The 16,121-nt window shown below is 38.9% G+C and overlaps 1 protein-coding gene across 6 annotated transcripts; it reads right to left on the reverse strand.

Annotated features, from left to right (window-relative positions):
* Positions 1-2,614: 2,614 nt before the first annotated feature.
* LOC307043571 (leucine-rich repeat-containing protein 43-like) lies at positions 2,615-14,962 on the reverse strand. Of its 6 annotated transcripts, none has more exons than XM_079688095.1 (12): positions 14,499-14,962; positions 9,894-10,106; positions 9,150-9,260; positions 8,841-8,980; positions 6,356-6,594; positions 6,101-6,261; positions 5,570-5,732; positions 5,073-5,212; positions 4,903-4,992; positions 3,880-4,098; positions 3,589-3,688; positions 2,615-2,890 (listed from the first exon to the last, which is right to left on the reverse strand). In XM_079688095.1, the coding sequence occupies exons 1-12, from the start codon at positions 14,562-14,564 to the stop codon at positions 2,754-2,756; spliced, it is 1,779 nt and encodes a 592-aa protein (XP_079544221.1). In that variant the 5' UTR covers positions 14,565-14,962; the 3' UTR covers positions 2,615-2,753. The 6 variants fall into 6 exon arrangements, with proteins under 6 accessions (XP_079544221.1, XP_079544220.1, XP_079544218.1 ...); XM_079688094.1 differs by lacking the exon at positions 14,499-14,962 and adding an exon at positions 13,383-13,521; XM_079688092.1 differs by lacking the exon at positions 14,499-14,962 and adding an exon at positions 13,230-13,521 and having other exon boundaries at positions 5,570-5,701; positions 6,190-6,261.
* Positions 14,963-16,121: the final 1,159 nt, after the last annotated feature.

Here is a 16,121-nt window from a genome sequence, read left to right on the forward strand (position 1 = left end):
ACCTGGAAAATAAAATGGTACGTATTGAATAAATGTGTGAAACATTTTGCAAATTTTAATAATGGTGTTTTTTAGAACAAATGTTGTACTGTGGTGTCTATTGTTATCTATGTTTTGCATTGTCTGTTTGTAGGCCATCGTATTGCCTAAGGAAATGGATTTGTCTTTGCTAAAAATAAAGACATTCAATCCATCCATATATCTATCTGTCCATCTATCTATATATCTATCTAATCAGAAATGTCTGTAAGTTGATTTTGCAGTAAATGACTAATATGCTGTTGCATTTCATTCATTATTTTTTTGTTAATTTGCCCAAGTTGCCCTTTAGAACAAAAATAAATACAAACATTCATAACCTGAGACCATAGCTTAGGTTTAAGTTAAATGTGACACATTTTTTGTCCTAGCAGTGCAAATATAATAAATGTACATTGGCTGCACAGAAACTGTCCTTCTTAGGATAAAGACTAGGAGGCTATTCAGTATACTGTAACACTTTCTACAGCAACTTATTGTCAGACATTATATAAATCTTCATTATGTGGTATGTGTCTACCAGAAATAGATTTTTCTATAAATAATCACATTCTAATATCCATAAACCCTTCAAGGAAGACAGGTTGAGGAAAGACAGACCAGGCCCGCCTCTGCAGGAAATTAAATGAGTCCATGTTTATCTAACTTAACAGCAAATGCATCTGATTGAACTAGTTTAAACAGCGAAATAAAACGTCGAGTGTGAAAACAGAAACAGGAGGGTCTTTGTGTTCCTACCAGTGTTCTCGGGTCTCCACATGCACCTGTCCCGCAGCATCAAACGGTGCAAAAAGATCACTTCTTCTTTTTCTTCCTCCTCTTCCATGCTGAGGGCCAAGCGCCAGATACTGCAAATCCACGCCGTGTGTGTGCAGCGGTTAGCCCGCAGTGAGAGGCAGCTCGCCCCCCGGACCTCTTCACGCTACGGACTAACACAAGAACAGAGCTTCGTCTACATGGCTGCCGAGACGAGCAGATGTGGGAGTGCCAACAACAGCTGCGCACTGACGGCAGACCAGTCCGGGGAAAACAGGATAAAGTGCGAGACGGAAGCCCCGGGACAAAGGAAATGGATGGGAGGTATTAGAGCGAACAGAGACGTCTTTGAGTGAGAGGGTCCGCACAGACCTGAATTAATCATTAGACTCGCTCTCCAGCTGCTGCCACAGGTTTAGGGTCTTTTGTATGCGCACCCTTCATCCACCATCTGTGTTTCCTGGGCAACAGAGGACTGCCTGAAGGCAACACCGCCTAGTACACAGCAGCCACCTCATGCCAAAATACACTATTCTGCTGTATTATACTTAAAAGAGAGATACTCTAGGTTTATGGTTTGTATACGTCTAAAATGTCCTGATTTACTTATATCTCTGTTCAAGCATTTCTTTGTATTTTACTCAAGCAGCACACAAACACAATGACAATACGCAGCTGTGCTATGATGATCAATTGTAATTACATTACAAGTTGATTTAATGGTTTATTTAAAATTCAAATGACAGCCTTATTGTTTGCATTGTGATGTTTACGCTTAATTTTTGCATTTTAGAGTGTCTTTAATATAAATATTACTTTGCCATATCTGTAATTGTGGTTTCATGTTTTATGATTAAAAAAATCTTTGCAAGGTTGTGATTGTATTGTTTTAATATGTGTAATAAATATAAATAAAGTAATTGTTATGAAAATAATAATACATATGTAGTTGTATTTTTCTATATTTTTTAAACATACTATACAATGTCTTTTTTCATAGCATTAGAGTTTGCACAAAATGAATTCAAGCAAGTCAAGATTTGAGAGCATGCATGGACACATGGCAGAAAGATCTGCAAACTTCAATGTATTCTTATATTCATGTGTTGTGCAACTAGCTTTAACAGAAAATCCCTGTTGAAGCCCATATGTAGCAAAAATGTCCTTTGTGCAGTTTTTGAGGAGCTCTAGATAAAACAGCGGACCTTGCAGGGACATTTCTTACATTGCAGTGTCTAACAGGATGTCACTTCTAGTTCAAAAAGTCATGCTTTCGTTTTGAGTGTGCATGCAAAGGAATATGTCTGACCTGAAAGACCAACTTTGAAGATGTGAGAAAAGAAAACACATTTCTGCTGACACATTTCTTCTTGCAGGTTCAAACCATCTGTCATGCTTTCATACTCGATTTGAACTTAAACCAGAGATGTGTCTTAGATCTTTAATAGTGCTCAAATTGAACTTTTGTGTTTATTAGCGTTTAAATTCAATGTGACATCAACTTTTATCTTAAAATTATGTTTATAAGTAGGGCTGCAATTGCCAATTATTTTCCTTATCCTTTGGTCTGCTGATTATGTTAGTTGACCACATTTTCTTGAATAATCGGTTATCAAGAAAGTTGCCAATTATTTTCCTGCTGTTCGACTAATCATTGTAGAAAATTGTTATGTTATATCGGTATTGAAAAGCGTTGTCTCTCAGTTGAAGTAGGCTACTGTCTTTGCGACTTGAATGGGAGAAACAAATCAAATATTCAACTATCTGCATATTTACCATCAGCAGTAATGAGGGGACGCAGTGAGGAACGTAAGAAAAGTTGAGTTTATTTTTGTTTGTTGGTTAAATATATTGTCATACTTAAACCAAGCTAGGCCTGAAACAGTAACCTGCTGCTTCATAGCGTACAGTAGGTCAAACTCTAAATAAGAAAGTAAGCCTGGCTGCCAATCATGTTTTTATGAGTGCTGGTGTGGGAGAAGAAGATGATGAGCTTCAGACGCAGACTGCCATTTCTCCAGCTCCACCTTCAACTCCACGGTCACCGGCTCCAGATGCACTTCCATCTCGCAGTCCTTTGTTTCCTTTACTTTGCCTAAAAAACAAACAGGAGTCATGATTATGATTTTAAGCAGACTGAAAAGAAAAGTTTACATCCATCAAAACACATCCCTTTGAAAATGTCCTTTACATTGGACAGCAAATATGGAAAGGGAGTAAGGAAATCCTCTTTAATCGTCACATAGGGGCATGTACACAACACCGCACACACAGTGACATTTGTCTCTCTGCACTTAACCATTGCTAGTATGAGGATGTGTTTGGGAGCTATTATAAAGCACCCTGGTACTGTGCCTTGCTCAAGGGCACGTGGACAAGGCCCCTAATGCAAACTAGCACCTCTCAAAGTTACGATCCACAGTCGGGACTTAATAATATTTATAATAGAGTGTATTTATATGGCACTTTTGTCTGAATCAAAGTCGCTTTACAATATTATGTAACGGAGGGTTGGGGCGGAGGGAGAACAAACAAAAACGTTTACCGGGAATGGATTGATGGGGTGGGCGGGGGGGGGGGGGGGCTATGGGTAGGCAGAGGAGAAGAGATGAGTTTTGAGGCGGGACTGGAAGTGTGTGAGGTACTAAGTCACGGAGAGCTTGGGGACTTGGGGTCTGCTGTGGGACTTTAAACCCTTGTTTCAATTATGTCAGAATGTTTTTAAATAAATAATCTCTATACTTGGTTTTACAGTGTGAGAAGTAATCTGACAATGTAATGGGGATGTTCAACCTTTTGAAGCTGCTGTATTCTTCTGTTTAGAGCCGCTGTCTGCTCCCCGCTTTGGTTCCTTCTCCTTCTTCTTGTCCTCTTTGAGTTTCTTTCCCAGATCCTAAAGATAAGAGAAAACATATCCCACATAAAATAAATCTCCACGTCGGTTCGATACTTTATAACCCTGAAGCTAGTTTTTCATATATCCTGTCTCGATATTTCCAGACTTCAATTTGACTCCTTGTAATTCCTCTGAAATTAGACCAGATAGTTGAACCATTTCAGCAGCTACTCAGGATGTAAACTTGCCTTTTCAAGTGTTGGCGCAGCTTCCACCTCAGTCTCAGCATGAAGAGCACCAAAGTCACAGAGGACGTCCACCTTCCCTCCTCTCTGCACCAGGCTCTGCAGCGGGACGTGCACAGAGCCAAGGGTTCTTTGGATGGAAGCGTCCTGCACCAGCTCTAGCACAGATTTCTTCTTTTTGTCTTTAGACTTATCTTTGGTGGAACCAGATTTAATTGGAGACTATGGAGGAAACACAGACAAAAAATTATGAAAATGATATGCAGTGAAATCTGCCAAAACAGACTTGTGTGAGCTCTGGTGGATTTTCCTTTGATCTATTGATATAAGTGGAAATTCAAATGCACAACCACCTCATTAATAAAACCATGATATGGAGATAGAAATGTTGTCTTCTGCGGATAAACAAAACCGAAATTACATGGGAACATTTTATATTTTTTGAATTTAGGGTCAAATCAACCTGACCTTCTCTCTCTCTGCAATACCCTCACACTAGGGGTGTGTATATTGACTGGTAGTGACAAAAAATGTCAGTGGAATTGGCAGATGCCGTAGATTCTTGGGTCAGCTGCAGATGGCCCGGAGCAAACTTAGCTACTGATTTCTATAATAGAACTGGAACCTTCTTGTTATCGGTCAACATAAGACTATGGAAAATCATAATCTATAATATTGAAAACATCTGTAATGATATATTTTCTTTTGGATCAATAATATGTATACTACTAATGAAAGTTACTTCAAAACAAATGCTGAACTATAACTACAATGTGATCACAGTATAATGAGATTTAGAGCAATCGAGGTGGTTTTAATAACCAGTGGTAAAAATCTAAATCTCATACAATATTGCCCGGTCAGTGTGAGCACACAGTTTCTATCTACGTGCCCCATTATGGGTATAAATAATACAGCATTTCCCTCAAATCCGTACTCATTATTTTGTATGTACGTGGTGTATATTATATAGCTTTAAGAGGTTTTCAAAGCTTTTGATTGAGTTGAATTCAAAGACAAACTCACTTCTTTCCCTTTACCGCCTTTCTTTTCTTTCACAGTCCGGCAGGGTTTGGGCCCCGGGACGTCTTCAGAGGCTGCAGGCCATGACAGAACCTAAAACGTCAGATGCCCAAAAATGAGTCCTAACACTTGTTGATGCATCTAAACATTTACCGACTGTTTACTCACGTGACCTTTTCCTCCACTATCGTCAGATAAAGGCCTTGATTGAAGAATCGTTTAAGGCCTCCCAGATCACTCATGACGTGTGTTTTTGTGTTACTGAAGTCAATGCAGTCTGACCATGTCAGCTTTGTTGTGCTGTGTCTTGTCACTGTAGAAATTAAGAGTCCAAGTGTCACACACTGTGGGTATTGCATGCACAAAAACACGCACAAAACATTCTGTGATACATACAGCCGTTGAGTTAAGATAAGTGATACATGATAATAACCTATAACTAATCAGTCATCCAGTTTCACTTTGTGTACAACTCTCTTTGACAGTATTTTTCTCTGAAGGTCACGGAACTGATAAGAAAAGGTTCCTCTCACTTCCAAGTGATACACTACCAAATTAAATGAATAATGAGATTATTTCCAAATTCCTTGCGTGGAAACATATGTGTCAGCTCTCACAGCGTTTATGATGTAATACAGTTTCATGCAAGAAGTCAAATGAGTTGATTTACCATGGGCAATATCATGGCAGGTTTCCTCAGTGAACACAGTCAAGGCTTGTGTGTCAGGTTTGGAAGATTCTTTTTCCCAACTTTTGTTGGATTGTAGGCCGGAAGAACTGAAGCAGTCCTCTGTCATATGTGCTGCGTCAAATTTAGAATCACTGTCATTATTCTGTAAAACAGCAACACGAAAATAATGAATTGCTTTTTAAAAGACGTTTCTTGTCATGTTTACTTATGACATCTGTTATATTCCACAGTGTTTTATGTTTTACTTTAAATAACAATACAAAACAGGGCAAACATAAAACTGATGTTCATGCACACATATAGATTCTTAACAGTTTCTGCTGTTATGAAAGTGACTGTGTGCAATAACAATAAAGTTAAGTCTAATTTATTCGTATACCAAAAAGGGAAGTTCAGAAAATAAACTTTAAAAGCCAACAAAAGACTCTTGGAATAGGCCTTTGAAATGTAAAGAAAATGTGAAACTTTCCCTAGAGTTCAGAATACAAAAGTAACGAAAGATTACGTCACCAGGTTAACAGTTTGATGACTGAGGAAGTCGTATGTGATAAAATAGCTGTAAGCGATGACAGGGAAATCAGGAGTGTTTCCGTCCTCACTCATCAGCGGGTCTGGGATTCCTCTCATCCTGCCCACACTCACTGTGGCTGATGCCCGGTCCACTATCAGATCTGAACATATGGAGAAAATGACAGAAATTATGATAAAAAAAAGCCCCCTACATTCAGAGGACTCAGATCTACTAATAACAGCCCACAGGCTCACCACTCTTCTTGGCCAAGCCTCTAAAGCAACGTTTTTCCTCAGGGGAGACCCATGAGGCGTCCAGGCAGGAGAGCTGAGGGAGACTGTCCAGAGTGAAGCCTGGGTACGAGAGGGCCAGAGTGAAGGGGTTTCCCTCCAGCACCAGCGTCCTGAGGCAGGGGAGCGTGCTCACAGCACGCATCAGGGCCTGCTGGTCCTGAAACTCACAGTGACTCAGGTCCATACACACTAGCTGTGGCCTGAGATCACAAAAACAGTAATAAATTAAGAAGTGGATGGACTCTTTTTTTTCTTTCTTAATTTGTAATAAAACTTGTAGCACAAATAGCATAACAACAAATGTAAAGCTGCTTTTGAAATGCTGTAATAAACCATTATGTGCAGCTGGAAAATAATTGTTTCCAAAGAGCGCTCTAGTGATTTACTATCACATTTCCAAAAGAGACACATTTTTTTATATATGTTTTTGAATAACATACTTTCAATGGTTAAAAAAAAGCAAGAGACCGGATACATCCTGTCTGTTGGCCCCCTGGTAGGGAGTTCCAAAAATGCTGGAACCTACATTTCCCATAATGCAACTAGAGTATTTGATTTGATCTCCCTGCCTCCTATATGCGAACTATTTTTAAAGGCCACCACTTTAGCTGATAATGCTGGGTATCTGTTTCATATTTAAAATATTTGCTAGAGACTCAATTTAAAATTAAATTGCAACTGTCTAAAAATCCCCCTGCCACACACAAAGATCCATTAACAAAAGAAATACTGAGATAATTAGTCCAAGCAGCCCCTCCATTCCCAACTTTCTGTAAAAGTTTCTATTCATTTGGATATTTAATTGTAATCAAAACAAGTGTCTAATTGCTGTTATCTATATTCATTTTCTACTCCAACGTGCAGGAATACATTCTTATTGCGCAAAATCTAAACAATGTCCCATGTCATCACATTTTTATCGTCAAACTAAGATAAATAAGATGAGATAACATAAGATACACTTTATTAATCCCAAATTGGAAAATATATAAGAAAAGATATGTAAACTATCTGACAAATAAAACACTAATATAAACTGTTACCATAGTAGTATGATGGAAAGTAGTACTTAAATGGTACTTGTGATAAAAAGAACTGGACTTCATGTCTTTGTAGATAACTACAACTATTCTTAATTGATGATAAATAAGGAAAGCTTAAGAAATGCTTCGCTATGTTAAGGATGTTTTATGGAGATATGTCATTATAAAGCAATGCAATTTATTCTGATGTATTTATTTTCTGAAGGAAATCAGAAAATGTTATGTATTTGCTTAAAACATGAGAAAATGGCTCAATTGTGTGTAAAATACTACAATTATAGGCTTTTGCTCTACATTGAAAGCCATACATAATGAAGTGCATAAATGTATACTGTAATTGCCTTGGAATAAAAATGCTGAATGTAACAGGTTTTAATTGGAACGGACATTTTTGTGTTTCAGTCACAGGTTTCTGTATTATGGCTAAACGGTTTCTTGTAGACTCATTATAGAAATGAAGTAATAACACAAGTTATGCAAGATACTGAGACAACATCTCATAGATGTCATACTTCTTCTTTTTTTTAATGTTCTACCTAATCGCTGTCATCACTGTGTCACCAACTGACCACTTTAAAGGTCCCATGTCATGGCCATTTCCACTGATCATAATTCCATTGTGGAGGTCTACTAGAATAGATTTATATTGTGCAATTTCCAAACTCACTTTGGTTTCTCATACAGCATCTCTGTAAACTACGTGTATACACTGAATTTCACTCTCTGCCTTTAACGGCTCGTTGTAGCTCCAAGAGAAATCAGCAGAGCTGCATGCACTGAGTGTGTGTGTGAGGAAGTCCGTGGATTGGTCAATTTGGACCAATCAGCGGGGGCTTAACGTAACGGCTCCGCAGGCGTAACGTAACGGCTCCACGGATTGGTCCATTTGGTTCCGGTTAACGCATGACATCATGAGTTACCCGGAAGAATCAATGGACAGTGACGTATCTCCAACGAGGCGATTTGGGGAGGTATTTTCTGTGTTAAGAGTTTTACTCGCTACAGGGTGTAGTTTGAGGGTTTTGACTCTGCAGACCGTTTACATGCAGAAAAACCTTCATAACACACAAGGGGACGGGTAATAACCGGAAAAGCATGACATGGGACCTTTAAGAGGAAAACTACCGGGGCTACCTCATTAGGTGTCACCATTAAAAAAATACAGCACTGTCATCAAATCAGAATATCTGTGAAATCTAAAAAACCTTCATGACGCTCCATGACATGACTTGACATTAAGTCATTGTCATTATCTTCCCTTACTCACAATAATAAAAAGTACACTTTGATTGAGTTCAGGGTCAACCTGATTGTGGTTTACCTCTTAAATAACCAGGAACTTCCTGAGTGCGTGTGTGCGTGCATGTGTGCATGCTTGCTTGCGTACGTGTGTGAGAACTAACCAGTGTCTTCCTGTAAGATAACAGATATCATCATCAGAGCCCAGACAGTTTGAGCCGAGGCCGAGGTACTCCAGGTGAGGAGGCAGGCGGCTGGTGAGACTGTTTAGTGCAGAGAGCCGGTTGGCACGTAACTCCAAAATCTGTGTAAGCACAAGTTTTGCAATCAGAGTTAATCCCCTCCACATCACAACGCCTGCTACACTTATGTGTAAGTGTCATTTTCAGTGAGATACCTCAATGGAGGAAAAGCTTTTCTACTCTGTTTCAAATATGCAATCAAACTGTGGGACCTTTGCAGAGGACACTCACCTTCAAAGTGCTAGGTAGATTTTCTGCAGGTATTTCTGAAATGTTGTTGGAACTCAGCACCAATTCCTCCAGCTTTGAGAACTTTAACAGCCCATCGTCAATGACTGATACCTGAACACAAGACAGGCAAAACATCAAGTTGAGACCAAAATGAAGTTTTAGTTTGAAGTTGGGCGTAGTCCCAGTAAAGGGTGCGAAGGGGGAAATAGACACCCCCCTCCTCTGACTAATAACATCCCTAAGTTTAAGAGTCTCAAAACGTTACAACTGCGTACCTGAGATCAAAATGAAGGCTGAGGTCCAAGATGGAGTGGTATCACTTTTCACCCCTCTCCTGATTTGAAACCACAGCCTTATTTGATCCAATCGCAAGATGGATTCTATTTTGATATAGTGTTGCATTTGTTAAACATGGCCCCTATTGACTTTAAGTTATTAAGACCTTTTTCCCTTTTGGGGATTTTTTGTCATCGGGAAGGCATGCGAAGAAATCAAATGTCTTCTCCATGAATTAAAGGTAACAGGGTGAGTATTTGGTACAGCTACAAAGGGTGGTCAAAGGGTTTTCAGAATCAGCTCATATAAGCTGCTGATGAGTTTTTTATATAAAAAGGAGAGATTGTTCCACAGTGTTGGAGCTTGAATAGTAAAGGCATGATTCCACATTCACGTGGAGATGGAGGTACTATTAACAACATTAGACTATTTGATCTGAGTGAGGTGGAGATAAATCAGTACACTCACTCCATTGTCCACAATGCGAAGTGTAGTAAAGTAGTTGTAGATGAAGTCTGCGTGCAGGCGTTCATGTTGGAGCACAGCCAGCTGTCTGAGGGCCGAGGCCTGGGGGCTCCAGGCTTCATCCAGCCGCCACGGAGAGTGAGGGCAGGTCAGCAGGTCGAGGAGGGCGTCTGTCTCCTCCGTCCCTGCTTCTTCTGTACTTTCTCTGCTCTTTCTCTGGAAACATATTCACTCTGTTTATCAATGTCCTGTATAAAGAAACTAGCTACTGTATGCAGTTTTGATATTGCAGGACAGGCTAAAAGCTTTAACAAATAGACAAAACAATTAAACTTCCCCATTTGATTTTCTGTTGAATTATGCAAATGATTCGTTTCTAGAACATACTGCCATTTTATCAGAATATAAGAACAAGCCAGTCTTTAAAGACCTTCAGAATATAGACAGGAATAAAACTGCATGATTTGTGTAGGAGCTTCTGAGACTTCTGGCTCAAAGTATGATAACTATTTTTGATAGCCTTCAAACATATGTTTTCCATACAGTTGGCATAACACTACAGGTAAATTGAATAAAAGGTTAACTAATAGATATCGCTTTGAAACTTACCCAGTTGATTAGAAATACATTTTTCTTTGTAATAAAAGTTTTCTGGAATGTAATGTTTAATGTTGGACATGCAAACAAAGCATTATCCTATGCTCAGTTTTAGTGAATAAGGAGAATTCAAAAGGTCAAAGTGAAGCACAATAAACACACTTAAAGAGGCCCTATTATGCATTTTTGGGTTTCGCCGCCGTGTGTAGAGGCCGTAATGCTGCGTTCACACCGGACGCGATACGATGTTTGGGGGGGCGGCGCGATTACATGTAAAGTAAATGCAGAGATGCGGACAGGAGCAAATTCACTTCGACGGCGAGCATGAAGCGATTGATGCGAATTCTGCGGCGCGATTGAAGGGGGCCGCGACACATGCTCTAGTACAATTTTTTCAACTGGAGCGCCATATTCGTGTGACGCGATCTCGCCGCAGCCAATCAGCGGTGAGGTTCCCAGCCTGCCGTCGCTGACGTTCAACCGGAAAACATCAGCCGTTAGCTGTTAGTAGTTAGCACACAGAGCTCACAGCTCCTCATATCTGTTCAGAAACTAGACAGAAGTTTAAGAAGAACAAACCACAGACTGTCTGTGTCATGGTGAATACAGTCGCTGGTTTATTTGTGTCTGTATGCCGTTGTTGTGAGTGTGGACGGAGCATATACAACGTTAGCTTAGCCTGATCGATCCAATCTCCATTCAGAAAACACGCATTTTAAGTTTTTTCGCCTGCCGTCTTGTCTGCAGACTTGTCAACCATTAATTCATGGTTTTTACTAGCCGGTATCAGTATGTTGTTACTTCGGCATCATTTTGAAACGTGTATTACAATTAAATCAAGGTAAAATATGTTCATTTTGTTGTAGCTGTAGCCCCCTAGCCAGCGCGTCTCGTTTGAATGATGACTGCTGCGGTGAAACTCGAGCGTTTAGAGCGATGCGATAGGAGCGATTCGAGCGAAGCGAATATTCGCATCGCGTCCGGTGTGAACGCAGCATAAGGGTTGACAAATCACATCAGAGCCAGCCAGCAAACCAATCAGAGCAGATTGGGCTCTGGTTTCAGACAGAGGGTGAAAAGATAAATGATGAGAAAAATAAAGCACTTTTTCAACATTAACGCATGTAAACATGTCACAGTAGAGGTAGCAAATACAAATACGACATGAAAATGAACATCATATGTCCTCTTTAATGTGTATTTTGGGTGTTTTCTCTCCATAAGTTGTAATGAAAACATGTTATGGAAGCAAAAAAGCCCCTAAACCCCTGAAAAGACATGATTTTTTTAAGACAACCTGTTAAACCCTACAACCAATTTAAAAAAGGAAAAACTCACCCATGTGCCATATCCACATGGAAAGTCATTTAGACATAGGCGGCGAATCTGCTTCTCCAACACAGCCGAAAGTTTCTTTGAGCTCATGGCTATTACGACTTGTTAACATATAACATGTAACATGTATTTGTTAAGAAGAAACACATGAGGTAAAGTCATTTTTTTCTCAGGTCAGTCTTTCAGGTAATAGCCCCATGTGTTTATTTACAAATGGCAGCCGGTTGCCCAGCAACAGCTTGTGCTCCCTGCATGGAGTCAGGACTTCAGAGTAAAGGCGGAGCAGATATTAGTTTGGGGGGAGGGTGTTTTTGACAAAACTCTGAAGTGACTTAGTATAATTAAACAAATGCAAGACAAAAAAATGAGATGATGTCAGGTTTAGACAGATTCTCTTCAAGAAATTGCTGTTGCATAATGTTAAAATAAAACGGTTGACTGAATTTTATTTTAATTTACTAGTGATTTTATTCATAAAGCACTTTTCAAATGTAATTTACACATTGCTTCACATTTGTTAAGAATAACATTAATCCACAAATGAAAGCAGACACAAACAAGTCTGCACGTATAGCTTAATTACAAAATTAATCTACAAACCATGCTGGTTTAACAGTGCACAACCTCACTGGTGATGCTGGCACCACATCAAAAATACCTAGAATACTCCTGCTACTGTTTTGTTTTTTTAACTGAACATCAAATGTATAGATCATTATTTTTTGCAGTTTGCATTGCTACCCAACACTACACCACTGTGGTGAGCAATGCCCCAGAACAGCAACATGGAAACCTACAGATTTTTCAGAAGATACCACAACTAAAGCGTCATTCACACTATGATGCCATGAGAGCAAAAAAAAAATCCCATGTTTAGATATAAAAACCCAGTGTGTGCCAGTTTAAGAACATTAATTCAACAGCAAAAAGAAAAAGTCCCACCATGCCTGTTGGTAAAGGTAAGCTGTTTTTACATGACAATTAAATTGATTTGGATACTGTTTTGGTCTAGTTTAAGTTGCATTGGTTATTATGTTCTGATTTCAGGAATATTGTTTGATTGACTCTAACAACCTCTTAAGCAAACTACCAAATCGGAAATAACCTTTTATCATTAAAAAATAATCTCTCTGTCTCATCCTGTTTTGACACTGTGATGATGATACTTGTGACACTTGATAAAGCATCCGGTTTATTGTTATGCAAATCACAGCATCATACTTTTGTGTGTGTGACCTCCTGTAGAGCTCCTGCTTTGCTGCATCCTGATGATGCACGTCTCTCTTATGATCTCCAACCCAACACCAAGGCCTCTTCTTAAGTATTACTTTTTGAAACTGCAGGAATGGTCTGTAACATGTGATCTACGGAAAGCAGAAAATGAATACGTGAGTAAACGCATCCTACTTTATGAAGTGCATTAAGAGTGACACCGTTGTTTTCGCATATATCTTTAGAAAGACATGAGATATCCCAAGTTGCTTCGCCAATTATTCTGCAGGATGTTCTGACTCGGGTTCCGTAAAAAACAAATGTCTTGTGAGTAACCAATGTACTCACGGGAGTCAGGTAGGCTATATCTTGCACATCAAAATTGCATCTAAAACTGTCCCTAACAGACTTGATCATTCAATACTTTAACCCTGCAAAGACGAACAAAAACGCACGCACGTCGTCTATAGTTTGCAGAGTGCCAGCAGTTTCACTCTTTTGGACATGCGCACCGATGTTGCGTTACGGTAATGTCACCTGTCGTAAAAAAAAAAAAAAAACAGAACCTTAAAGGTAGTGTAGTTAATTCATTTCGGAAACACTTTTTATTATCTTCGATGGAATGCTCTTAACATCCCGATAGCAATGAATAAATGAAATGCTTTGACAATAAATATATACAAATATTTCATCTGTGGAAGCCGTGGGGCTGTAAAAAGACTAATTATCTGCCCCGACCCTCGGCAGATAATTGGATGGCCTACCTGCCTGTCAGCCTTTCATCTCGTGCACAAACTTATCTCGTGCCCTCATTGGTCATGTGCGCGTTCGTGTGTGTTGGAGGAGGGGCTCTGTGGAAGTATGAAGGAAGGGGCAGATTTTTTTTGGTTGTGTACTTTCAAATTCTAGTTTACTCGAGCTGGTTTCTCCATTCTTACCTACCCTAACTTTAACATAGTCCAGTAACAATAATATTCATAATATATATATACAAAAAAACGGTTTGATTAATTTAAATAATATTTAACACAAACATATTTTCTAAAAATAAATGCTTAAATGGCTCTTACAAGATGTGTAGGTAAAAGCCACATAATGTAAGACAACATGAGACATATTAGAAGGTGAAGTCTCCTTACCAGTGGTCACTGTAAGTAGGCTACATTTACTCAGTGGTGGTGTAAGTGTAAGCTTGAGTACATATTCGAGGAATTCGTTTTTTCATGTATTGCTACTAAACTTTACTCCTAATTTGTCTGACTGCTTTATTAGTTAGCCTACTCATATCCCTTCTGAATAGAGACACAATTTTCGGATTTTAACTGAAAAAGTAATGATGGCTGACAGCTTCGAAGATCTTCATCCCTTAATTTGTTTGTATTCACTCTCACTACCTCCGCAGATCAGAGTCATGTTTCCTGAAAAAGGAAGTGAACAAGGCGACATCTATTTAAGAAACTTAACTTTACCCCTTGAAGGAATTACTCTTGGAAACGCCACTGAAATGGAGAACCAGACAATCTGTTCCATCCACGACTACCTCAACCACCACCTGCCGCCAATAGTCAAGAATCTCTCCATGGAACAGAACAGCATCCTCAAAGGAACTACAACCTTTCTCACTCAGTTCACAGCAGCTGTTAAACAATCAAGAGAAGGGGAAGATGTGCTAAAACACTGCCACAGAAATATCACAACTTCAGACCATTTCAGTATGAAAAGACTCGGCCTCAGTATAATTTACTACACCAGACGATGGTTTGAGGAGTACACAGAACCAACCACCTGTCTGGCCTTTACAGATTGAGAAAAATGTATCAAACACTCCTCAACAGTTATTTATTCATCTTATTATTTGTTGGTATGCTATTTAAGGTTTCCTATGTTTATTTATTGATATTTGCCAGTATTGATTTTATTTATATTGAATGATGTCTTCCACCTGGTCTATTTTTGTATTAATAAGTTGACAATAATAAAATATTTAAATCATACCATTTTTGTGTGATTTAACTCCTAGGAGACAATTTAATGTTATTTACTCTTCATCATCATCCCATAATCTATTACAATGCACCTTTGTTTTGAAACAGACATGCACACAAACACACGCACACACCTCAGGTATAAGATGCAGTGTCCTTGGTGGCTGCCTATGATATCAGAGACAGCACACAAACATTTGACATGCCCTCGTAACCCTATGTGCGTGTCACAGTTAGCCTGCACCTATTTTCCACCTCTGAGATGGTTTTTGGGATTGGTTGGTAGTTAATCAAATCAAATCACATTTTATTTATATAGCACTTTTCATACCCAACGCAAAGTGCTTCAACATAGACGATTTGCAAATCAAATCAAAACCTCTTCCCAAGTAATAGTCAGAGTAACACATAGCTTTGTGTATATATATATATATATATATATATATATATATATATATATATATATATACACACACACACACATGTATATATATATATATATATATATATACACAAACACATAGTAACAAATAAATACAATAAGAATAAAGTGATAATAAAATAAGGAATAAAATCAGATTAATAAGTATACAATTAGAATAAAATGCAGTTAAAAGCAAAATTATAAAGGTGGGTCTTGAGTTTGCTCTTAAAAATATGCTCGCTCTCTGTTGCTCTCAGGTCCTCTGGGAGGCTGTTCCACAGTCGTGGGCCGTAATAATAGAAAGACGCCTCACTGTGGGTATGTGGTATGATTTAAAGGCCAGTACCAGAAGACCTGAGGGTTCTAGAGGGCTCATAGGTTTAAAGCAAATCCAATAATAAGCTAGGCCCAAGACCATTTGAAGCTTTTAAAACCAATAAAAGTATAACCGTGGCCAGAAAAGCTTCCTCTAGGACAGTGTCTCCAAATATTTTAAACCCCCCTCCTCTTTAGGCCAGTGCAGAACCATTAAACACGGTGGATGCATGCCACCTTTAAAATACTGTTTTGGACTTTTCATTGAACAATAAATAATCTGGCTTACTGGAACAGATGTGAAAAGTACTTGGCTATTTCAGTGATAAAAGTTTTACATTCTCACGAGGATGGAAAATGTTT

Source organism: Notothenia rossii (genome assembly GCF_949606895.1).
Source record: "Notothenia rossii genome assembly, chromosome: 6".
Lineage (NCBI taxonomy): Eukaryota > Metazoa > Chordata > Actinopteri > Perciformes > Nototheniidae > Notothenia > Notothenia rossii.

Bases quoted from the DNA above. Each gene is read 5' to 3' on its own strand.
- LOC307043571 (XM_079688091.1), bottom strand. From the start codon at position 13,451: ATGATCAAGTCTGTTAGGGACAGTTTTAGATGCAATTTTGATGTGCAA. The intron at 6,262-6,355 runs GTGAGCCTGTGG...CCATATGTTCAG, and splicing joins AGGCTTGGCCAAGAAGAGTG to ATCTGATAGTGGACCGGGCA. The intron at 5,733-6,100 runs GTGACGTAATCT...GCTGTTTTACAG, and splicing joins GTCATCAAACTGTTAACCTG to AATAATGACAGTGATTCTAA.